The sequence below is a fragment of the Sus scrofa genome, chromosome 1, assembly GCF_000003025.6.
Source record: "Sus scrofa isolate TJ Tabasco breed Duroc chromosome 1, Sscrofa11.1, whole genome shotgun sequence".
NCBI classification, from domain to species: Eukaryota; Metazoa; Chordata; class Mammalia; order Artiodactyla; family Suidae; genus Sus; species Sus scrofa.
This window is the reverse complement of record NC_010443.5, coordinates 13597007-13621602: the sequence shown is the minus strand read 5'-3', so window position 1 is coordinate 13621602 and position 24596 is coordinate 13597007. Positions and strand designations below refer to the sequence as shown.

At 38.7% G+C, this 24596-nt stretch overlaps 1 protein-coding gene across 1 annotated transcript; it reads left to right on the top strand.

Moving 5' to 3' along the window:
* On the top strand, positions 1353-9817 carry VIP (vasoactive intestinal peptide). Its single transcript, NM_001195233.1, is given in 7 exon segments — positions 1353-1500; positions 2683-2796; positions 4631-4744; positions 5686-5790; positions 6517-6648; positions 7471-7559; positions 9442-9817. Coding segments are annotated over 5 exon segments (504 nt in total). The 5' UTR covers positions 1353-1500; positions 2683-2689; the 3' UTR covers positions 7517-7559; positions 9442-9817.

The window sequence follows — 24596 nt, the reverse complement described above, 5'->3', positions numbered from 1 at the left end:
ATGCCACAGGATCTCTGGCTTAAGTCAGAGCTGTCAACTGGAAAACAAATTTCCAGACATTTTGAAATTTAATTCATTTAATTTTTCTTGTAACTGGATTAGAAAACATGATTAAGCATAGCAGGATATTCTTCTACTGGATCAGCCTGACTTTGAATGAAGCAAATAGATACTGAAAATTAAAGATGAAAGAAAGGGAGCTTTAGAGCTGTTACCACTAGAGAAACTTATAAACAAAAATGTAAAAGAATACCCCTATTGGCCATTTTTTTTAAATAAAAGGAAAGGTAGTATTTTACTTTATTGTCATTAAGTTGTTCATGTGGCTGCATTTTTACCTTAAACTCTGAGTGAATTCATGCTAGGCTACTTTGAATTAAAAACTCACAAAAAGAGATTAGAGTATTTATCAAAGCACTTCATAAATGCTTTCCAACTAGTTCTTTGAAATCACCTGTCAAAGGACTGAGATGGAAATGCTAAAAACTAGTGTGAGTGTAGGTGTGTGTTCTCAGATGGGGGGAGAAACAAAATAATTCCACCTAGTGCAAGGACTTATAAAACCGATGGGTATAAAGTTTAAAGAGGAAGAAAAATTGAATCTGAGCTATTCAGAGTAAAGTTGATTGTTTTTGAATCATTTGAGGTCATGTATGTGAAAATGCATTGGGAATTATGACATTTTATACTACTGTGAAACAGCAATACTGCTACTGTTCTATATGACAGTGTGCTTATTACCCTATCTTAGAGACTTTTTGAAAATTTGTCTTGAGATTAGCTTCAACACAAAGAAAATGTTGTGATAGAAAGAATATGGAAAATTACTTCTAGGGGCTTTTAAAACTTGGGTAGATCTCAAGGACGATTAAATCAGGATCTACATGAATAGGATAAAAATAAAAAGGCTTTAGGGCAATTGATACCTCGTCATAAAGGAGAATTATATATTTGTAAGCATATGAGCCTAAGTATTTGGTACTTTCTGCATCTGTTCCTGAACATAAAATTCTTGTTTCCTGAAAGCATTCCAGTGGTCTTGGCCATAACACTAATCATCTTTTATTTCATTACTACTAATTAGAGATGAAGACATCTCACATTTAAGCTTGGTACCTTTTTTGTTTAAAGGAAAGTAAATTTCCTCTTTATAGCTTACATCTTGAAGTTACTCATTCTAAATTTATATAAATCAGGCATAATGACAAGTTAATAAGGACTTCAAGTCCTATTCATCTCTTGGGAATACTACTGTGACGTCTTTCAGAGAGCTTTGTGATTGCTCAGCCCTGCGCATAAGCCCTATAAAATGATGGGCTTTGAAATGCCGGTCAGGGTAGAGTGAAAAGCAGTGGCTGGCAGTAGTAGCCAACTCTCAGCCAGCACCAAGTTCTGGTTCAGCACTAAGGGCAAGAGAATTAATTGGTGAAGACTCTGTCGGCCTCACGGAACTTCAGCACCCGAGACAGCTCTAGTCTCCTTGGAACACTACTCAGCAAGGTAAGAGAAAACATTCCCTTCCTTCTGTCTGTCTCCCTCTGCTTCTGGAACTCTTCTTCAGGGTGTACTGGATTTTTCTTTCTCTTGAAAAGAATTTTACAGTGTTCCTCCTTTACAACAACAAAAAGTTGATTTTCTCAAATCCCCTAGTAAGTGTAGAACTGCCTCAGCTTCTCACATATGAATGAGTTTTCTGAATTTGGTGGGAAAATGCTCTACTCTGCTTGTTCTTTTACTCAATGCTCTTTTAAATACAAGGCACTAAAGTAGGGGGGTTGGCTTGTATATAAATTTGTGACCGACATTTCAGTGAGTACACATGTTTTGTTAAGTTTCACCTTGCTTTTTGGTGCTCTTCTGTTTCTTATGTTAGTTAGATGAGCCTAAATAGCACTTATTCCCTCTTTAAGTTTACATGCTTTGAGTTTTACAGATAACACAAGACACAGACATCAAACGCCTAAGTTTCTGTCTAGAAACGATTTAGAAATGAAATGTGTAAGTGAATTAGATGTAAAAGATACACAAGCTTTGTCTTCAGATAGTTTTCCTTTTATGGCCAAAATTATTTCAGTGGTGATATGTGGTTCAATGATTTTTTTAATATTAATTTCCACTGTGAAGTTAATTTGGTCAAACCCACACTCCTTAAGGAGCTTAAGCTCCCAGTAATATCTACAGTTAAAAGAGGAAAAATGTATATATAAGATAACTTTATATTGATATGTGTATATATATATATATATACACACATTATTAAATAGATGACCTTCCAGTTTTATATTAATCAGGTACAAAGAACCTAGAATAGCAGAAGAAACTTCAGTTTCTTGAAGCTGTTTGCTTAAGCAGAAAAGCTACTAAACACACGTCACAACCCTGTTATAAGAAGTTTGTCCCTATCGTAGCTTCCAGCACTGTAAAACTATTGCCTTCAATACATACTTGTGCTATACATAGACAGCAGTTGAAAAAGATCCTAATTTTTATTCAAGCCCCAGTGACACACCAAAACCTTCTTGATTTAAAAAGTAATCATATTGCAGTTTAACTCTTTCCATAAGATGAAAACTGCTTTTACTAAACTCTGCAAGAGCCTTCAGATATTACTGTTAGACCCTTAGAATTACCTTGCCGGTACATTCGTGGTTGGAAAAGCTGATGTGATTCTCTCCCTTCCAGGGCAGAGATGGAAACTAGAAGTAAGCCCCAACTCCTCGTGCTCCTGACACTTTTCTGCATACTCTTCTCGCAGACCCTGGCATGGCCTCTTTTTGGAGCACCTTCTGCTCTGAGGTAGGTTCTCCTTCAATTCAGGGAGTTGCACATTCCTTCTCCATGTAAGTGGGCATTCCCTCTATGCCGGCTGGAAAGCTCGACATGGAAAATTATGTAGTATTTATTTACATCTGTTGGTGGACATGTTAAGCAAGTTTTTAAACTTCAGGTCAATCTAATTATTCCGAGTCTTGGAATTCTCTCTCTCAGGCCAAGAGAGACAGTGTCAATGACAAGTTTTATGGGTAGGATGGGTCACATTTCCAAGTCAGGCAGAGGGAGGATTTGACTTTCATTCAAAGCCAGTTTTAGATGGAGCTCTTCTCCACTGTCATCTCTGTTCATTTTAGTTTCTGATGGAAATATAAGCATCTAGTTTTACCTTATTTTACCTTACTTTATTTTATTTCACTTTCAAAGTCAGTAAATAATCATAAGATGAGTAGTTGATGAGTGGGATTTGCATAAGATCCTATTGCACAGAGTAGGCAGAATCAATTTGTCAATATTAAAAATTGTGGGATAATGGATCTACTGAGACATCCTCTCCCAAGGAGTGAATTTTAAGGTACTTGGTTTTTATCATAAATCCTTAGTTTTACTGCTCTCAGTGTTGTGTTACATATTTCAAATTCATGAAGTATAATACAACTCATATTTAAAGATTGATCTGAAATAAATTTATGCTAAGGAAGTAAACAATAAATGGAAACTACATTAGCTTGATGTTTCCTTCCAGTTTATGGAGATTTCTGTATCGAAGGACAAACAATTCTTTGCTTATTTTCTCATTTTGATTCTTTGTTCAAGGCAGCCTTATGCTCAATAGAGTGAGTAATCTCTTAGCTATTAGTGTCCTCTGTGAACTCTGCTTAAAGCCAGATTGTATGTTGCTTTGATAAGTAAATAGAATGAGTCTATCTGAGTAGTTATATCACAAAAGATGCATAATCTCAAGAATGCTGAAGTTTGCATTGATTTCTAGGCTTCATACTCAAGAGGGCTGCTTGTTGGTAACTACCAACTACTGCCTCACCGAAAGATACACAAGTGCCCAGGAACTGACACACTTGTTAGAAGTTTACCCTGACAGTGAAAATATACACACACAAAATTTTCACATTATGCTGGTGTTCAAAATGTGCATGCATTCACAAATATAGTCATATTCCATATATGGGCATGAATATTCTTCCAGTTAAGCATTGTACGTCCCTCATTGTAATTGTATTACTAAATAAGATTAGAAATAAAAAAAGCCCCACAAGATTCATTGAATTTAACTAACTAATCAGAGAGGGAGAGGGTATTGGATTTGGTCAATGGATAGAAATATACCAAGGGGAATCTTTGAAGCAAGGTTTAGGGACTGCGAGAAAGAAAAGTAGTTAACACTCAGCTCTTGAGAAGTGTTTGGGACGAATGATACTACTGACCATCAACAAATACAAGAGTTGCTTCTGATTTTCATTACTGAGCATTTAAAAATTTCCAAAATTTTTCTTTTGTATAAAATCTTTCTTCCTGTGAAATTTAACTTGGCGGTATAAATTTACTTTCAAGGAAGTGTACTTTGCTTAATGCTCTGATAAAATTGAACCACGTAGCTCCTATGTGGACACATACAGCTTGTAAAAGTTGTATGGCACCTATTTCATGGGACAAACAAAAATTTCACTATTTATACTCTCGTAAACAATAGAAACCATCAAATCAATTATGCTATCCCTATACAGTGAATGGATGACTTTCCTAAGATTTCAAGGATCTTATTCCAAAGGATTATAAACCATGAAAACACTATTTTCAGAGAAAGGAATGTATTATATTTAACTGTATTTTTTCCTAACAGGGACAGACTACCATTTGAAGAAACAAATGAACCAGATGAAATTTCATTAAAAGCAGACACTGACGTTTTACAAAATGCATTAGCTGAAAATGACACACCTTATGATGTATCCAGGTGAGTTCATTTTTCTTGTTTTATTTTAGAAATTCATTTTTGAAATATAAAAGTTTTATTTTGCGTCACCATGACGCTATTCTCACAGCACACCACCACCTGTTTTCATGTGTCATGGCTTCCTTCGGCCTGATTTATTGAAGCTCTTGCTGCTGTACATGATTTTCATGTAGAGAGGTTGTACCAAGCCAGGCTGAGCACATCATTCACTTATATTCTGTTGCATACATATTAACATCAGAAACTGTGCCAATTCTAGTAAAACCACAGCATTTAGGATTCCACAGTGGAGGACGTTCTGAGGCCAGAGTTTCCTCTCAATGTAAAGGTGTCTAATAATAAGAGCCATTCATTACACAGACCCATACACCCAGAACAGCATTCAAGTACAGAGTAACTCCATACTGAAGACAACGTAGAAAATTGTTCTTATTTGAATGGAAAATTTGGTTGATAGGCTCTAACATCCTTTCTTGCTTAAGAGGGTTTGTTTCTAAATATTTTGGCAGAAGAAAAAAGCAAAAGGCGTAATTGGGTTTTTGCTAAAATCAGGATAATTTCCCATGCATACATCTCTGTTCAAACTAGAAGAAATAAAGCACCTTAAAAAATAGAAACTATTTTATATTTTCCCACCAATATTTCTTAGAAAGGAATTAGCTTTATAGATTCTGCCAGGGAGCATGATCTTAATATTGAGATATGCTTCTAGAAAAGCTAACGTCTTTAATTTTTCAAAGTTTTGGGCTGGAAATATAGAGGATATCTTGATAAAAGTCACTAAAAGATATTATTTGTTGGGTTGTTAGAAGACTTCTTTTTGGATTTAAGTTTGCAGAAGGAGCTTACAAGTAAGCTGTTTCTTTTTTATTTAAGGGGCCAAAATAATATCTTAGCAAGCTATTTACAAAATAATGGCTTTCTTTTCTTCCTTGTTTCAGAAATGTCAGACATGCTGATGGAGTTTTCACCAGTGACTTTAGCAGACTCTTGGGTCAACTCTCTGCCAAAAAATACCTTGAGTCCCTTATTGGAAAACGAGTTAGGTAAAGAGAATGTATCATTTTTAAAATATATGTTACAATTAGTTTAAATTGGAAAATTATATTTTTGCTGTAAGCAGTTTATTCAAAGTTGGTAGCTCAATAATATTTAATTTAGTTATAATTTATATTCTTTGATAAAATTTACCAGACCCATGGATTAAGAAAATAAGGCTTCCTGGCAATATATTACTCATTGGCTCCAGACACAGTGATTTTTCTTAAATAATAATCATTTGTAAATCTGAAAACAAACTAAACTAGACACAGTAAAAAACAAATAAGACGTAGTATAAACTGAAGCAAATTTTAAGGTTAACCATAGTGTTTGTGTTTTACTTCTTGCTCAAACCAAGCACTGAAAGTTTCTGTCTTTAAGTGGCCAATAGCTAAACATTTAGATGGGACTACTTATGGTGGCACAGCTTTATAAAGAAACATTTATTTTTAAAGAATTTTCCTTCCAATGGAAGAACACAACTTCAACCCCATTTTTTTGGGGGGGTGATAAGTATTTACTCAGTTATGACAGAATGTAAAGCCCCAAATACATTGGATTATTCTTTGCTTAGCGTCCATCTTTAGGCTTAGATGTGTTTTTCTTTCAGTCGTTTGTGATAGAAAATGCGTTGGGAGTTCCTTTTTGTCTAACTCCAAGAAATTCAGACCTTGGCATATCCATCATTTTTCGTGAAAACTCTTTGGTTTTCTTATCCTCGCATCCCTTAGCAATGGCATCTCAGAAGACCAGGGACCAGCCAAACGCCACTCGGATGCAGTCTTCACTGACAACTACACCCGCCTTCGCAAACAAATGGCTGTCAAGAAGTACTTGAACTCCATTCTAAATGGGAAGCGGAGGTAAGAAAGCAGAGAGCTTGCAAACACGAGAAATTATAAACACCTTTCAAATTAGAAGCTGCATGTGGAGGTGTGTCTATTACCTATCCACACTCTCTGAAGCAATAATTCTCAACCTTGGCTAACATTAGACTACCCTGGAGAATTTAAAAAATACTGAGGTCTGGGCTGGACCCAAATCCAATTGTCAGGAAATGAATGCCTCTGGGGATGTGGCTCTAAACAACGGTGTTTCTTTAAGAGTTCCCCAGTTGGTTTCACTGTGCCTCCAGGGTTATAAATCATGACTGTAGAGACATCTAGTGTGAGTCTAGGAACAGGTTTTATCAAAAGTGCTGGTTTCAGAAATATGTAAAGGGAAATCAGCTAGCAATTGGGCACCCCATGAAATTCCCTTTATGAGCATATTCAATATCTGTATTCTATCAAATTAAACCATGAATTCTATTGTCTTCTCGGATTCAGTAGAAAGTATGTCTCCCCACGGTGTGGAAGTATTGGAGCCCAATACGTAGGAGATGCGGTGCCCTCTTTTTTATTTCCAGTTATTTTTGCTTACATGATGCAAAGGACATCTGTTTGGGTGACATCAGGCAAGATGATGTTCTTTGCCCACCAGATAATAATTCTGTAAGAATATTTTGAGGCACTTTAAGATGGAAGAATCATTCATAGGTAATGACTCACCTGAAAGCTATTTCTTTAGCCCCCAGAGCACTTTACAGAACACCTGGAAGAGCCTAAGTCATATACCACTTTGTCTTTAGAAGCTTTCTCATCAAAGAGCCTTAACATGCACAACTTTCTTTTTCTGATCTGCAGCATTGAAGGAGAATCTCCTGACTTTCTTGAAGAGTTAGAAAAATGATGAAAAAGCTCCTTGGAGCAAAGCTGCTGACAACTACCCAGTGGTGAGTACATCTGTGTGTTCTCATTATCTTCTAGTGGCAACATCGAATTATTTAAGGAGGGGAGAGTCACTGAGTACAAAATATCTTAGGAAATTCCCAATGTGGCTCAGTGAGTTAAGACCCCAACATCGTGTTCTTGAGGATGCAGGTTTGATCCCTGGACTTGCTCAGTGGGTTAAGGGTCCAGCATTAGGCTATGGCTTAGTCCGGCAGCAGCAGCTCCGATTTGACCCCTAGCTTGGAAACTTCCATATGCTGCAGGTGGGGCCCTAAAAGGACAAAAACAAACAAAACAAAACAAAAATATCTTAGCGTTCTCTCCATGAGAGCTCCTCTAAGGAAGACACCCCTACTGGACGTGGACACTGGTTTGAGAAAGAGCTTGAAGTGATTTATGCTGTGTTCTGACGGTATGAAAGAGAAAGCTCACCATAAATAAACAGTTTTCTATTTCTTAGTGTACTCAGACTCATTCCTAGCCTCTGATGAGATAGAAAAAGAGGGACTGAGTCACGCTAATGAGAACAATTGGCTTTCTCTTCGATAGCCAAGCCATGCTGCTTTTAATAAACCGTTAAGTTCTAGTCCCATGATGGACTGAAAGCATCTCATTTAAGTACAAGGAAATACCATCAAATTTCAGCTGTGGCTCTTTATCATGAAAACGCCAAGACATTCTAAGTATCATTATGTTTTTTGAAACACAGCAAACTTCATGCAGCAGAAGTCAAATATACCTTATTTTACCTCTAACGGGAATGTAGATACTAAACTGCCAATAGTATTCACTGAAAAAAAAATTTTTTTGACTAGAAAAAACACAAATAAATTTTTTCTTTCATTAAGTGATATGCTTGTTATCAAAATTGTTTTTAAGTAAACATGGGTACAAGACACACTTCTCTCCTGAGTTACAAAAAGTGTTTACATTAGCTCATAAAATATTTTTATAAGGATTGGCAAGCCTTTGAAGGCATTTTATGGCATCACTAAACCAGGTTGTCAACATTTTTTCTCTGAAGGACTCCAAAGAACACTTTTGATTTGGGGGGACTCTGTGGTTTCTGTAACACCTACTCAACTCTGCTTTTGGAAGATACCTCTAAGAGAGATAACACAGTCACAGGGGTTGCACAGGCCCATACCTTACCATGCATAGAAAGAGAAATACATTCCTTTGCTCAAAAAAGAAAATGAGTTGCATATAGCTTCTTCAAAAAAATGTTTGTAAAAATAAGACTTCCCCATTAAATTAAGAAACACAATAGTCACTGCAATGTAAAGGAGGATTAATCACTCTAGCCTTTGCTTTTTTGAAGGGGTGACATCAGACACATTCTTTTTTTTTCCCATTTCTAGGGCTGCTCCTTCAGCATATGGAGGTTCCCAGGCTAGGAGTCTAATCAGAGCTGTAGCTGCCAGCCTACGCCAGAGCCACAGCAACTCAGGATCAGAGCCGCATCTGTGACCTACACCACAGGCACGACAACACCGGATCCTTAACCCACTGAGTGAGGCCAGGGATCAAACCCACAGCATTATGGTTCCTAGTTGGATTCGTTAACCACTGCGCCATGATGGGAACTCCCAGACACATTCTTTTAACGGGAAATTTTGTTGGTTAATTGTGAACGTGACATATGGGTAGTTATTTATGGCTAATTAGAGAACCTTTTCACATTCTGGCTCCCTTTCCAACAATAAATCCTTTGGAAGAGTCCCTCCTGCTTGAGATCCCAGAATGCGATCCCCTTGGACAGGCTGTGGAGATGGGTCAAAGAGAAATAGATATTTATCAAATGAGTGGATACGTAAATGAAAGTGGGAGATTGTAAATAAAAAAATGTTTTTATACTGCCAACACCACTTCTTTCTTTTTCAGAATTCTTGAAGGAGAAGGAGAAGCGAAGTGATTCTATTTTGAGTTCTACATACGTAATTCAAGAAAACAACTTCAATATCAAAACCAAATAAAGTATATTGTGTTGTGAATGTTGTGATCTATTTTATTCTAACGTAATAACGGTGATGTTTACATTGTAAATATTATTCGAGAGTTCTGGAATTTGTCTTTAACTCATGAACGTCCTATAATTTCATATGCTGTGTATCCTTTCTAACAGAAATGTATTTAACGATGAGTACACACTAAGTTAATTCCAGTTATACGAGGTTTTTAGGAAGGGCATAAAAGAGCAAAATTGATGCATTTATTTATAGGGCACACTTAACTATTCAGGAGAGTGGAGCAGATAATCAGCTTGTCTAAATTTGAATGTTGAGCAGATAGAATCCTGTGTTAAATGCCAGAGTGTCTAGGATACCAAAATAAATATAAATAAATAAATAAACAAACAGTCTCCAAAAAAGATTTTCAGAAAATGTTGTGTGTTCTCGCATGCTGAGGCAATATTTATGTTGAATGAGATTTTTTAAAATTTCTCAAATTTGTACCTCTAATCGCCAAATCTCTCTTCTGATCTAATGTTAAAGAGAATGACCCCTACTGACACTGGACTTTCCCTTTATGCTTGTTGTAGGTATGTGTAAAATATAAACTGAATGGCACGCTTTTTTTTTCAATGATAATATTTTTTTTTCCCATAATCTCTCAGATCATGCTTAGGTCATACCAGCTACATGTTTGTGAAAGTACATTTGGAGAAACAACTATTTTTCCAAAACGATTGTAAGAAATTAAATAGAGAAAATAAAGACCTTTGATTATCATTGCAGATACTTTCTACTGTTTTGATTCTTTTAAACAATGCAGCAGTAATTCACTTTAAAGTGCCAGGAACTAGACTGTTTTTGTGATGTTTGAGGTAGGGTTATGTTTGAGTTTGTGTGTGTCCTAAAACAATGGCGAGAAATAAGAGAGAAATTTCTTTCTCACACAAGGCCAGGAGTAAAATGTTAAGGGTGAGTATGATGGTTCTGCTCTGTGAAGCCCTTAGTATTCTAAACCCCTTCCTGCTCACCCCTCATTTCCTAGGGCATGGCCCTTTTCCTCATGATCCAAAATTGCAGCTAGAGTTCCAGCCATCATATCTGCATTTCAGGCAGCAGGATGGAGGGATGGGGTGTGGAAGAAAAGGGAGTAAAGAGTACATGCAGGCTCTGTCTTAATTGCTATCTTACACTAGCATTCCTTAGTGTAGAACACAGTTTATGGACACAGTTATTTGCAAAAGAGGTCCGGAATTTTTTTTTTTTTTATTCTGGATGGTCATGTGCTCAGTGAAAATCAGGAAATATAAAACAAAGAACAGATTTATGTGGGTATTTTTTTCTAGTTTCAGGCTATGCATCTTAAATTCTCACCAAAAAGTCTTAAAGAATGATAAGGATAGTGAGAGGTGGATAGATCCTAACAACTAATGAAGAATCATCATCACAGACAAAGCTCTGCTCAGTTTAATTTGCCACAATTAGAACAAATGACTAGATAAGGAGAGACGACGACGAACTATAGTTTTGTTCATATCTGATTTCTCAAATTATTAGGCATTTGCTAAGTGACGTTCCTGTGCAAATCACTGTAGTGAAACAGAAAACATCTAGATGTCATTTGCATACAAGAAGCTTTTAAAGATCAAATAGGGGCATAACCGTAGTGCAATTTCAATGTGAGTCTAATGAGTTTTAGATTTATCTTTTTTTTTTTTTTTTCGCTTTTTTGCTTTTTAGGGCTACACCTGTAGCATATGGAAGTTTCCAGGCTAGGGGTCAAATCAGAGCTACAGCTGCCAGCCTACACCACAGCTACAGCAACATGGGATCTGAGCTACATCTGCAAACTAGACCACAGCTCATGGCAACATTGGATCCTTAATCCACTGAGCAAGACCAGGGATCAAACCTGAATACTCATGGATACTAATTGGATGCGTTTGTGCTGCACCACAGTGGGAACTCCCAGTTTTATCCTATCAATGCAGATCTTTTCAATCTATTTCCTATTCCTTCAAGAAACATTTGTTGAATGACTGTGACATACAGTGTGGATATCTGACAGATGAGTGTTCTGGGCAGAGGCAAGACGAGTGCAAGGGAGGGAACACTCCTGGCACATCTGGACAGCAAGGAAGGCAGTCTGACTAGAGCAGAATGAATTGGGCAAGGGCTGAGGAGGAGATGAGATTAAAGAAGTAGCCAAGCTCCAGATCTGGTGGGATCTCACGGTCCACTGTAAGGACTTGAAGAGTGAAATGAAGAGACCCTGCGGAGTTTGGGACGATGGTGTGATACTCTCTGAAATGCATAGTAACAGGATCATTCTGGCTGCTACATGAGGAGTAGGTTGAAGGGGTGCTCAGGGTGGAAGATGGGAGACAAATGAGGAGGCTTTCTATAAATCACGTGATGTGGTCGTGTGGCCACCAGGGTACTAGCAGTGCAGCAGAGTGTGAAGACAGCTTGAAAGTAGAGTCAAATTGTTTTGGTGGTAAGGTGAGGCTATGAAAGAGAAAAATCCAGGAAGATTCTAAGGTAACTTAGCTGAGCAATTTGAAGGATGAGGTTTCTGCTAAGTGAGATGGAGAAGGCTGTGGGCAGGGAGGTTCCTGGGGAAGATAAGCCTTGCTTTGGATGTGTTAAAGCTACTGTTGTGTGAAGTTGGGGTATTCGAGAGACGCTCTGGCGAGATGCTGGGCCAGAGATAAACTACCGGGAGACTTTGTGCGTAGATGGGACTTGGAAGCCCTGAGCAATAAGATCTCCAAGGGATTTAATGTAGCTCGAAAAGAATCTCAACACATGACCCAGAGGTATTCATTCACCCAGGCTGCCATAACAGAGCAGCATACACCTCGAGGCTGAAGCAGTGGAAATGCATGCTTTCACAGTTCCAGAGGCTAGAAGTCAGAGATCAAGGTGTCAGCAGGGGTGTTCCTTCTAAGCACTAGAAAGGGGAATCAGATCCATACCTTCTTCCTGGTTTCTGGTGGTTGCCTGGCCCTCTCTAGCTTGTCGGAAGCATTGCCTCCATCGCTGTCTCGATTCTCACACGGCGTTCTCCCTGTGTGTTGTGTGCCTCTGAATTTCCCCTTGTTTATGTGGATTAGAACCCTTCCCAATGATCTTGTTTTAACCCGGTTACTTCTATAAACGTCTGGTCTCCAAATAAGTTCACATTTTGAGGTAACAGGGATTGAGACTCCACCATATGAATTTTAGGGGTGCAGTTCTACCCATAACACAGAGGCACGTCAACATTAATAGGCTGAGATGTTGAGGAATAAATGGAGTAAAAAGGACTGAAAAGAGAAGCTGGTGAAATAGTTAAAAAATAGGAGAATGCATAATTCTGGAAAACAGGTGAAGAAAGCCTTTCAAGGAAGGCCTCCTTAACAGATGTAGATGCTGCTGTTATGTAAAATCAGATTCATTTCTTGATTTCTTAAGAACTATTCATAAGGAATTTACTATGTGTCCAGCACTGTTCTCAGTTCCGATGGTTTAACAGTGAACAAAACAAATACAAATGCCTGCCCCCATGAAGCTTACATTACATTCTATTGAGGGAAATGTGATTAACACAATAGCTAAATAAAAAAATATATCATGTTAGAAAATGACATGTGGGGAGTTCCCATTATGACTCAGCGGTTAAGAATCCTACTTGTATCCATAAGGACACGGGTTTGATCCCTGGCCCGCTCAGTGGGTTAAGGATCTGGAAGGATCCGGTGTTGCCGTGAGCTGTGGTGTAGGTTGCAGACATGGCTCGGATCCTGCGTTGCTGTGGTTCTGGCCTAAGCTGTACACCCGCAGCTGTAGCTCCAATTAGACCCCCTCTCTGGGAACTTCCACATGCCACAGGTGCGGCCCCCCCGCAAAAAAAAAAAAAAAAAAAAAAAAGACAAAAAAAAAGAAAATGATATGTGCTAAAGAGAAAAATTAATGCGGGAAAGAGATGAAATATTCAAAAAGAAATTTGACTTTTTTTGGGGGGGGTCTTTTCTAGGGCTGCACTCGCAGCATATGGAGGTTCCCAGGCTAGAGGTTGAATCGGAGCTGTAGCCGCCAGACTATACCACAGCCACAGCAATTCGGGATCTGAGCGAGTCTGCAACCTACACCACAGCTCCCGGCAACACCGGATCCTTAACCCACTGAGCAAGGCCAGGGATCGAACCTGCAACCTCATGGTTCCTAGTTGGATTCGTTAACCACTGAGCTATGATGGGAACTTTTTTTTTTTTTTTTAATTTGAAATTTTAGATGAGGTTCCCAGAGAAGGCGAATTTGAGAAAAGTGCTGAGAGAAATGAGGAAGTCCACTGTGAGTCTCTCTGGGGAAGTTCCTTTTAGATGGGGAGTTGCAGACGGGAAAGCCCTTGGCTGCGGGTGTTTCTAGTCCTGGTCAGTTTAGCAGAAGTGGAGAGAATGATTATGAGAAGACATAAAAGAGAAAGCCAGAGGGGTTATGAGGAACCGGGCTACATAGCACACTGCAGTCGTAACAAATGAGAGGAGAAGCCACTAAGAACAGACTGTCGGCAGTGGCCTTCACAATAACGGTCCTGGTCCAGCGATGCGGGTGAAACGGGCAGAATGGGCCCCAGAGAGTGGGGAGGGAGGGGTCTATCCCCTGAACATCTCTAACTCATAGGGTTGTCTTCCTGCATAGGGAACCAAAGCAAAAAGGAAGGACCCGGTTGGGGGAAAGAGGTCAAAGAATTCGCTCTGATGTGGAAGACATACCAGGAGCATGTCTGCACATAGAAGGAAAGATCCAAGGAAGGGAAACCTGGTGATGAAGTAGGTAAAGGGAGATTGCGCTCGAATGAGATCCTGGTGGAGAAAGAGGATTTGGGGGGTACACAAGCAGAGGGCTTGGCGTTCATTTGCATGGCAGAAGCACGCTTCAACCGAAGCCCTAGGCACAGTGTTTGGGTCAAAGGAAGATGAATGAATGAATGAATGAATGAGGTGATAGAAGCTCACGGAATGCCTCTTTTGAGGACTTCTTTTGCCTGAGGAAAATGACAGAGAGTAAGAATAAGCGAAGAGACGTCGAAAATGTGAGAAAACTAAATATGTATACACACGCACACACCTGTGACGTAGTTCACTAGATGAGTGGAAAAGTAAAGTAGGAAAAATATTTTTCTAATCTGAAGAATTCAGGGATGAATGAGGTAATTTAGAAAGATGGGTCAACTGGAGTTCCCGTTGTGGCTCGGGAGAGATGAATCTGACTAGGATCCATGAGGACGTAGGTTCAATCCCTGGCCTTGCTCAGTGGGTTAAGGATCTGGAGTTGCCATGAGCTGTGGTGTGGGTTACAGATGCAGCTCAGATCCGGTGTTGCTGTGGCTGTGGTGTAGGCCAGCGGCTACACCTCCAATTCGACCCCTAGCCGAGGAACCTCCATATGCTATGGGTGTGGCCCTAAAAAGACCAAAAAAAAAAAAAAAAAAAAAAAGAAAAAAAGAAAGAAATATGGGTCAATTTAATTAGTCCAAGTTTTTTTTTTTTGTTTTTTTTTTTTCTGAAAGTTTAACGAAAGTTAAGGAGCTTTCCCCGAAATATGCACATGTAATTGTTGTGTGCTTTCGGAGAATTCTGAGCATGGAATTTCAGAAGGTTCCTTGACTGGTCTTTAGGAGGCCCTCCTCTAGCAGTTGGTACCAGTTGGAGTCACTGCAAAGGAGGAGATGGTGTGTCGACCATCGAAGTCATCCAAAACTGAGATAAGAAGGATTTGGACTGGACTGGTGTTGATGAGAAAAGAAAGGAAATTGAAGCGATAGCTAATACGTTATAGAGCAGAGACTTTTCTAGGGACTTCACGTTGTTAAATTATATCCAAGTCTAGGAGGCAGGTATTATTCTTCAACCCATTTTTCAGATGAGGGAGATAAAGCACAAAGTAAATAGCAGACTCTGAGCCCTGGAAGCTCATGTAGGAATATTCCGCATCATCCCTTAATGGTTCTTACTTAGTGACCCATTAGGGATCATGTGACTTTCTCAAGTTAACATCATTATTTAGCAGCAGAGCAGGGACTAGGGCTCAGATAGTTTCTTCATCTTACGCTCCCGCACCTAATACTGGAATTGGCAAAATTCAATGCATAGTATGTGTTTTCCTTCAAGCCTACCCTCATCTCAGTCACATCCCTGTGGAGGCTGCCCTGCCTTTCCAGAGCATCTTAGAGGCAGCCAGGTAAGAAGCCAGAGTGCCCACCTTGCCAATCAGGCTTAAGCTTGGAGGAGACCCCAGTTGGTTTTATCAGTGATGCTGGATCACAGCTTTTCAAATCTCATCTTTCCCTGGTAGAGGAGGCTCTGTGTGCCTGCATGGTCCCATTCAGCCTGGGTCTCCTGTGTACTCAGATTTTCCTAATCTCTAGGAAAAGGTCTAGCCCTGAAACGCAGCCTCTGCTCATTCTTGGGCTGTTTGCTGAACTTTCCCGGAACTGCCCTGTACTTTTCCCTACCGTGCCTTGAACGCAGGGATGGTTTGGTGATGTCTCAGATGGGCCTGGTTTGTGAACACTTTGCCCCTCTTTTCCCTTTTGCATCCCAGCTCTCTCTTTGGAACTTGCTTTCTATCTGCACAGGACTTTCCATGGGTCACAGGGATCCACGACAGATCAAAGACGGGTCACAAGGATTCCATTAGCAATTGCTGGCCCCATTCTGAGCAGCCTATGCTACTTTCTTCCCCCATAAGAGAATCACTTCCCAATTGTTCCCTCCTTCTCACCTGTTTTCGTTTCACCCCAGCATGTTCTTTGCCATTGCAAACTAATACTTTCCTGTGTAGTTACACAGAGCCGAAACCTCCAGGGGGTCTGGGTTTTGCTGTGCTTCAAAACATAGCTCTGGATAGATAGAAAATGCCTACGGTTTAATAGTTCAGCCTTTTGTTCTTGAAATGATACAAATAGCTTTTATTGTCATAATTTCGAAAATGACAATCTCTAAAGAAGCTGCCTCTTGATTTAGAAAGGATTTGTTCTAATATGTTGAACGATGTTCAATTCAACCCTAGGTCATTGTGTGGAGTCGTTTCTGTGCTTTGATGCTGGTGACTGACTTTAACTGGCGGGGGGGGGTGGGGAGGAACTTTCATTTTCATCTTGGTTTACATTTATAAATTCATGTTGCTATTGCACAATTAGCAACACAATATCTCTTTGCCACTGAATTACATTTTAAGGCACCTGTAGTACAAGGTTATTAGAAAATTGCTTAGCTTTGGTTTACTCTGTGGTAGAATATTTTTTGAACATTATTGAGTGTTAATATTTCATATCCCATAGATTAAACATGCCACATCATTTCACTAGGAAATCTTTAAAGATATCCACGTCTTCATCCCTGAAATCTGTGAGTATGTTACCTTCCATGGCAAAAGAGACTCTGCAGATGTGATTAAAATGAGAAAAATTAAAACAGGAAGATTATCTTGGATTATTCAAGTAGCCCAATGTAATCACAAGGATCCTTAAATGACAGAAGAGGAAGACTCAGAGTCAAAGAAGGAAATGTGACAATAAAGCAGGGATTGGAGTGATGTCACTTCTTGGAGTAGATCACGAGTCTGGGAAGGCAGGCAGAATTTGGAAGCTGGAAAAGCAAGGGAAGGGTTCTCCCCTAGAGCCTCCAGAGGGAACCCAGCCCTGCCAACACCGTAATATTCGCCTGATGAGACCAATGTTCAGACTTTTGGCCTCCAGAACTATGAAGGAACAAGCAACACAAGTTTTGAGCCGCTGGGTTTGTAACTTGTTACCACAGCAATAGGAAATGAATCCAATTGGCCTCCAGCTACAGGAGAACATGAGTCTGGCAGTCATTGCTTTAGGGAAGGTTGACACAGCCAACTACTGAAATTAAAACTTTCTTTGGACTTTTAAGATAATCTCGGGGAGAAAGGATAAGTCAAAACCTGAAGTTGCTGAGTCAATCCCGAATTGACTAAAATAGTAATGAATAAACTGAGATTTTTTTTTTTTTACTATTCTGTGATAATCTATATAGGAAAAGAATCTGAAAAAGACTGCATGTGTATATATATATATATGTATATGTATATATATAAATGAAGCACTTTGTTGTGCAGCAGAAATTATCACAACACTGTAAATTGACTGTATTTCAATAAAACTTTAAAATGAAAAAAATCTAAAAGTGCTTGAGATAAAAATTAATTTCATTTATAAAAAGTCACATTTTTGTATACCTGAGTTCAAAATAGACTGAAATTAATGTCCCCTAAAATTAGACTTTAGAGCTATTCTTTATAGACTTGAAATTAATATTTTCTCTCTTCATTTGCCTTCAGTGGATACACACAAAATCTACTCCCAAACGATGCAAGACTTCAAGAGGTTTTTAGGTTCAAGATGTTAAAATGAGCCCATGAACACCTCTGTCTCCCTTTACTCCCCAAATACCATTCACTTAATAGGAAGAAGTGGGAAAAGTGAGGAAATATTATTACCTAAAGCAAAGATAAGAGAAAGAGAAAGAGAGATAGATAAGAGAAAGAGAGCCATACGACATTGTAATTAAAAAAAATTTTTTTTAAAAAAAAGAAGATCCAGGAGTGGTCAACTTTTGCAGAATATTTTGGAGGACCGAAGAGTGGATCCATGGAACCACTGCAGGAGCCTCAGCAGGGAACGATCTTGGAGAGTGTGCACCTGACAGTCTGTCCTATAGACAAGCTCAGATGGACTTGAACTTTGGTAAATACAATGACTACTGTATACTGTATAAATACAATGGAAGTTCCTTCCTGGCATTTCTCTGAAAGTATATACACTTGAATGAATGTGTAAGCCCAAGGGAAAAAAAAAAATCAGTCAAGAAATGAGGAATGCAAGATCTAAAGTCTAACAATCCCCATCAAAACGTTACTTGTTTCAATGAATTCACTTCTATTAATTTGCTAGGGCTGCCATAACAAAGTGCTATAAGCTACGTGGTTTAAATTTAATGTTTCACAGTTCTTGAGGCTGCACGTCCAAGATCAAGATGTCGTCAGACTGGTTCCTTCTGAGGCTCTCTCCTTAGCTAGCAGATGGCCATTTTTCCCTGTGTTTTCACATGGTTTCACCTCCGTGCACGCATGTTTTCACATGGTTTCACCTCTGTGCACGCACTTGTCCATATTCAAATTCCCTCTTTGTATAGAGGTATCAGTCATATTGGATTAGGATGCTCGCTAGTGACCTCACATAACTTAATTACCTGTAAAGACCCAATCTCCAAATACAGTTACAGCCTACAGTCCTGGAAGTTAGAGCTTCAATATATGAATTTTAGGGGAACACAATTCAGCCCATACCACCGCTGATGTTAAATCAGAATCAAGAGCAGGAGGGGAGTGCCCTGGTGGTCTAGTGGTTAGAACTCTCAGTGCTTTCACCACTGTGGCTGGGTTCAATCCCTGGTCTGGGAACTGAGATCCCATGTCAAGCTGAAAAACAAACAAACGAAAAAAGAGCAGGAAACACATGTGCAAAATGCCTTCCTTATAATGTTTTCCATCACCAAATGTCCCTAATAGAAAAAACAATCTTTCAATATTATTATTATTATTATTATTATTATTATTGTCTTTTTTTAGGGATGCACCTGAGGCATATGAAAGTTCCAGGCCAGGGGTCAAATTGGAGCTTCAGCTGCCAGCCTACGACCTACACCACAGTGACACCAGATCCTTAACCCACTGAGTGAGGCCAGGGATCGAACCCATGTCCTCACGGACACTAGTTGGTTCGTTACCACTGAGCCACAACGGGAACTCCTAAATATGATTGAAATACATAATTTTGTCACAATATAGACTATGTTTTTATTATGTTGATGTTTTTGTTATACAAAACCTCTGAAACTTTTAGTGGGATGTTTTTCCAGAAAAATCCCCACTTTCGTTGTTATGATTATTCATTATTATTTTAGAAATATGTCAATAAAGTATTATGAAAAATATGAAAACAACTTACAATTTTGGAAATCCCTGAGAATTCCTGCCAATTCTGATTGATCTTTACTGCATATCAAAGATTAACATCTGGAGTTTCCTTCGTGGCACAGCAAAAATGAATCTGACTAGAATCCATGAGGACGCGGGTTCGATCCCTGGCCTTGACTAGTGGGTTAAGGATCCAGTGTTGCTGTGAGCTGCTGTGTAGGCTGCAGATGCGGCTCAGATCCCACTATTGCAGTGGCTGTAGGTAGGAAGGTAGCTTCGATTTAGCCCCTACCCTAGGAACTTCCATATGCCAGGTGTGCGCCCCTAAAAAGGGAAAAAAAAAAAAAACAACCAAAACCAGAACCCACAAAGATTAATATTTGTCAGGAATTTGGAGAGTCTGCAACTGGGCAAAACTGTGACTGCTCAGCCTGGAAAGAAACTTGCCTCTAAGTAACATACAGCGAATTAAGTCAGACCTTCTAGCTCCTCTTTCTTTTGTTTTTCCTTCCTTTAGTTCCTCAATAATTTATCCAAACAGACCTCAGGTTAATGATGGCAGGTGCTGTTATCAATCCTGACTATGAGTGACCAAGTTTCTCCAGGCATTTGAGGAAAACCTGAAGCAGGAAAAAACCAAAATTAGAAAAACCAAATTAGAAAATATTAATATGAATGAAAAAGAATATCAGAGAAGTAAAGAGAAAGTCTAAGACAATTAGGAAAATATTACACGTATGACACAAAAACCCGATACAGGAATGGAGAGAAGAAAAACCCTTTGGACTTTAAAACTGCCTGAATTAAAATAAAATTTTACAGAAGAGTTGTGGCTCAAAATCCAGCAAATTGCCTAAAATATTAGAGGTAAATTTTAGAAATACAAGATGAGTCATAGATAATCAAAACAGGAAGTCTGCATCTGATAAAATAGCTGTTTCAGAAAAAAGAGAATGGAGACAAGAAAGGGAAGGAAAAAACCAAAGAAATATCAGAAAGGTCATTTTTACCTTCCCAGATTGTACTTCCCTTGGGGTGACTACGCAGCTATTTTGTCAGTGAATGCCTGCTGTTTACTGCATAAACTGTTATAGGAGGCCTAATTAGTGCATTGAATTTGTCAGTTTAGGACGAGATTCTTTTGTAAAAGGCATCACATTTTCCCCAGTAATGATAATGAATTCCTAATGTGGCAAATTAACTCCTATGCATCCTCAGTATGTTTATCGTACATGCATATATTATAACTTCTGGGTGTGATAAATTCCACATATTTAGTTTTCTAAAATCTCTGTAAGAATTATCCAGTCTCATAAGCAAAGTGACATATTTTCTTCTATAAAAGTTTTTTATGTAAAAAACTATATATTACTCCTCCTCCTCCTATTACTATATAATATATACTATAAGATTAATATTAAAATAGTATAACATTAATCACTGTCCATATTACATATACTATTGTATATAGAATACTAAAAAGTAACAGTAATGCTAACACACACATTCGGTTTCTGGGTTTCAGAAACTATGCTATAGGATAGCTCAGCATGAGAGACTACAAATTCAATGATACCATCTATGAATTCCTGAGCAGCCTTGGAGCTGAAAATTTTATTAGCACTAAATTTTTAGAAAAAGACGCTCCAGTTATTTATTTGCCTATTCTTGTTTGGTGCCCCAAACTCAAACGGGCGCCTCTCTGGTTAACGGAGAGCAGCTGCAATTGTTTGAAAGGAGAGAGAAAGACATATTCACCAGAGCATCTGCTTTTTGACCATCCTCTGTTAACAGCTCTCCCTCCCTGACTATTAGAGAGCAAACATTTCCTGGGTCTTTCTCTTTTGCCTTCTGTAATTGCAAGTCTCTTGCAGGATGCATCGCCTTTCATACTTTAACTTTTTTCATTTTCCCCCCACACAATTGTGCTTTTTCTTTTTCTCTTCCTTGGAAATTCGCCCTGGTTTCATAATTTTCCTCCTTTTTCTTTTGCTCTCCTGTTCTCTATAGAGATGTGGATTCATTTACTTGCTCTGCTACTTGCCTTACCCACTGTTAACCTCATCTGTTCTGGTGACAGAATTTTCTACAGATCTCCCCAGATTACTTTTTGTCTCTTAGGTTTTCTTTCCCTTAGACCTAACACACAAGGGACACATTAAAATTGATGCCTAATTTACATTTTATTTATCTTTCCTTTAAGACACTTTGAGCTAGAAGTTGCCATTGCATTTATGGTTATAATTTACTCCTGGGGAAATAACTCTGCCATTATTCTTAGTTTTTTAGCTGGAAGACATTCTCTTCTCACCTTAATACTTTATACAGATGAAGAAACTCTAGCCATGTCTTTGTAGACTTGAGTAGAGGATTAATGGGATAGAGGTTTGGAGCAGTGAGAATATGTCAAAAAAGAGAATTTATTGGAGGCAGGTAAGTCTGAAATTAGGTGCAGGTAGTGAAAAAAAAAAAAAAACTAATGGAATAGAACTGAGAAAGTTCCCATTTTAAGGTGTTGGCTCTTGTTTAGCAGCTGATGGGAGGAGGGTAGTAGCCTGAAAATATACCAGCAAAATGAAAGTAAAATGGTAAAGAAAAGGTCATAGCAAAAGTCGGTGTTCATCAGAGTTCCCACTGTGGCACAGTGGGTTAAGAACTGATCTCAGTGGCTTGGGTTGCTGCAGAGGTACAGATTCGATCCCCTGCCTGGTGCAGTGGGTTAAAGGATCTGGCGTTGCTGCAGCTGTGGTGTAGTTTGCAGCAGCAGCTTCAATTCAATCCCTAGCCCAGGAACTTCCATTGGATGCAGCCATAAAAAAAAGTTGACATTCATGAAGAGGCTACTATGGTGGTCTTACTTAAAACATTATGATGACACTACATAATAATTTTTTTAATGAAATGTAAGTATTTCATGTACCAAGATGAATGTTATTTACTAAATTGTGGGGCATAACTGTCAAGTTATTTATAAGTAGCAAGCATGTTTGGAAACTGAATAACAGTATGACTGATTTGTATTAAAATACTTTTATGTGGATCGTATTCAGTGAATCATAGGTGAAAAGGTAAATTTGAATTTTTGCCAAGGTTTACACTTTCTTTGGGGAAGTAATGTATGCACACGGATGATAAAAAATGTATTAGAACAAACAGTAAAGCAGAAACAGCGTATTTACTCTGTATCCCATGTCTCAGAAGGGTTCTAATGGCAGAGGATACATAGGAGAGACTATTTCTCAATGGATACTGTCCAGGTGACCCACGCCTTCCATATGTTAGCTTGGATGAACTTGGAAATTAGTGTCATTACTCTATATGTTGTTTGTGATAAGCAAAATTGCTGATTGCTGCCTCTTCTTGAGTCCATATTATGAGAAGGAAAACATGACTCTAAAGAGAGAGAGGTGACTAGCAAATAACACGTCTAAGAGTTCTTGGCTTTCTTGCTGGGTAAATGCTAGCTTGTGTATCCGGATGGCTTTGGAGTGTAAAGATGAATGCTCTGGGCTCCCTTCTTTCCTATAACGTCTTATGGCATTGTATGTCTTCACTGTCACCCAGGAACTCGTTCTTGGGTTTGGCAATGAAGCCTTGTTCTATGACTATGAAGATGAAGTATCAAAAGAGAATTGAGAGCCAGATCGTATTACAGAACCACAGTGAACTTCCCACGAGAACAACCAAAGTGCCCACCCAGAGTTTGAGTCACGTGCTAATACACTGTCAGCATCTGCTTTATTATTGTCAGGTGAAGGTTTTGAGATTCTACAGGAAAAAACTGTCCTCATTGACTCAATGAATCCTGAGGACACTGGTCTCACTTCCTGGATTCCCCAAAATAATTTTCGTTTCAGAACACTGAAGTAAATGTTGAGGAACCATCATGCACAACTCCATTGGCCACAAGCTGAAAAGCAGGATTAACTTTTCCAGGAATCGAACACTGAGGGCATTAGAGTGGGAGACAGTTTGCACAGGGCTCCTTCCCCAGGGCCGTTCTGCAGCCCAAGAGCTGCCTGGCTCAGGGTTTGTATTTGGTCTCTCTTGGCCCAGTGACCTTTCTTTGGTCTGTTCACCAGTACAAGGTTGGCTCTCTGCTCAGAAGGGACTTGAATGGCCTCAAGAGCCAGACTCAACCTCGGTCAACAATTCACTCCTGCTCCAGGGCTAAATTGCAAAGATCACTTGCTTACTATTTCTACCTACAGACAAACACAAACAGAAATAGCTCTTCCTGTTCCAGTTTGACTAAAACACAGGGAATATTGACTCTCAGCATTTATTTACTTTTTTTCCTGAAACACAGCTACAAAAGTTCACACAAATAGATCTCTATTCCAGGCTTAGATTTCTATAGCTCTTTCTCTCTTATTATGCCAGAAATGTTGGCAAGGAAATCACAGAATAGATTTTGGGAAAAGAAAATTATTAGTGAAAGTAGTTCATGTGTGAAATGTATAATTCTGTTCAGATAAAAAGGAATCCAATCTCAAATTCTAACTGTGATTCAGAGAACAGAAAATTGGGAATTTTAGATTATTCAACATGAATTAATCCTTATCAATCTCATTTTAATGAAATTTTTTTTTTTTTTGGCTGCACCTGTGGCATGCAGAAATTCTCAGGCTAGGGATCGAACCCAAGTCACAGCAATGATAACTCTGAGTTTTTAACCACTAGGCCACCATGGGATCATTTTAATTCATAAATTATTACTGGAGCCAAAATTAAAGTAAAATTGTTATTAGAAATATGTGATAAATAGGACATTAAAACTATTCTAAATATATGCTTTATTATACTCAAAATCTAGTGTTCTCATTAGTAGCATAGTATACCAAAGCCTAATCAAGTTCCAAATTCCCTATTCCAATAAAATAGAGTAGGAATAAATTAACTTTATTATCCTGTAAGTTTAGAACTGCACTTCTGATGAAATTGCTATTGTAAACATTGTTATTTTTTGATCTTCTCAGACATTTAGTGACAGTCTTCATAAACAAAACAAAATGACAAAATCATAAAACTTCTCCAGTTAGAGAGGAAATTAGAAAACTTAGAGGATTTGGGAAACTATGATGACAACTGTATTCT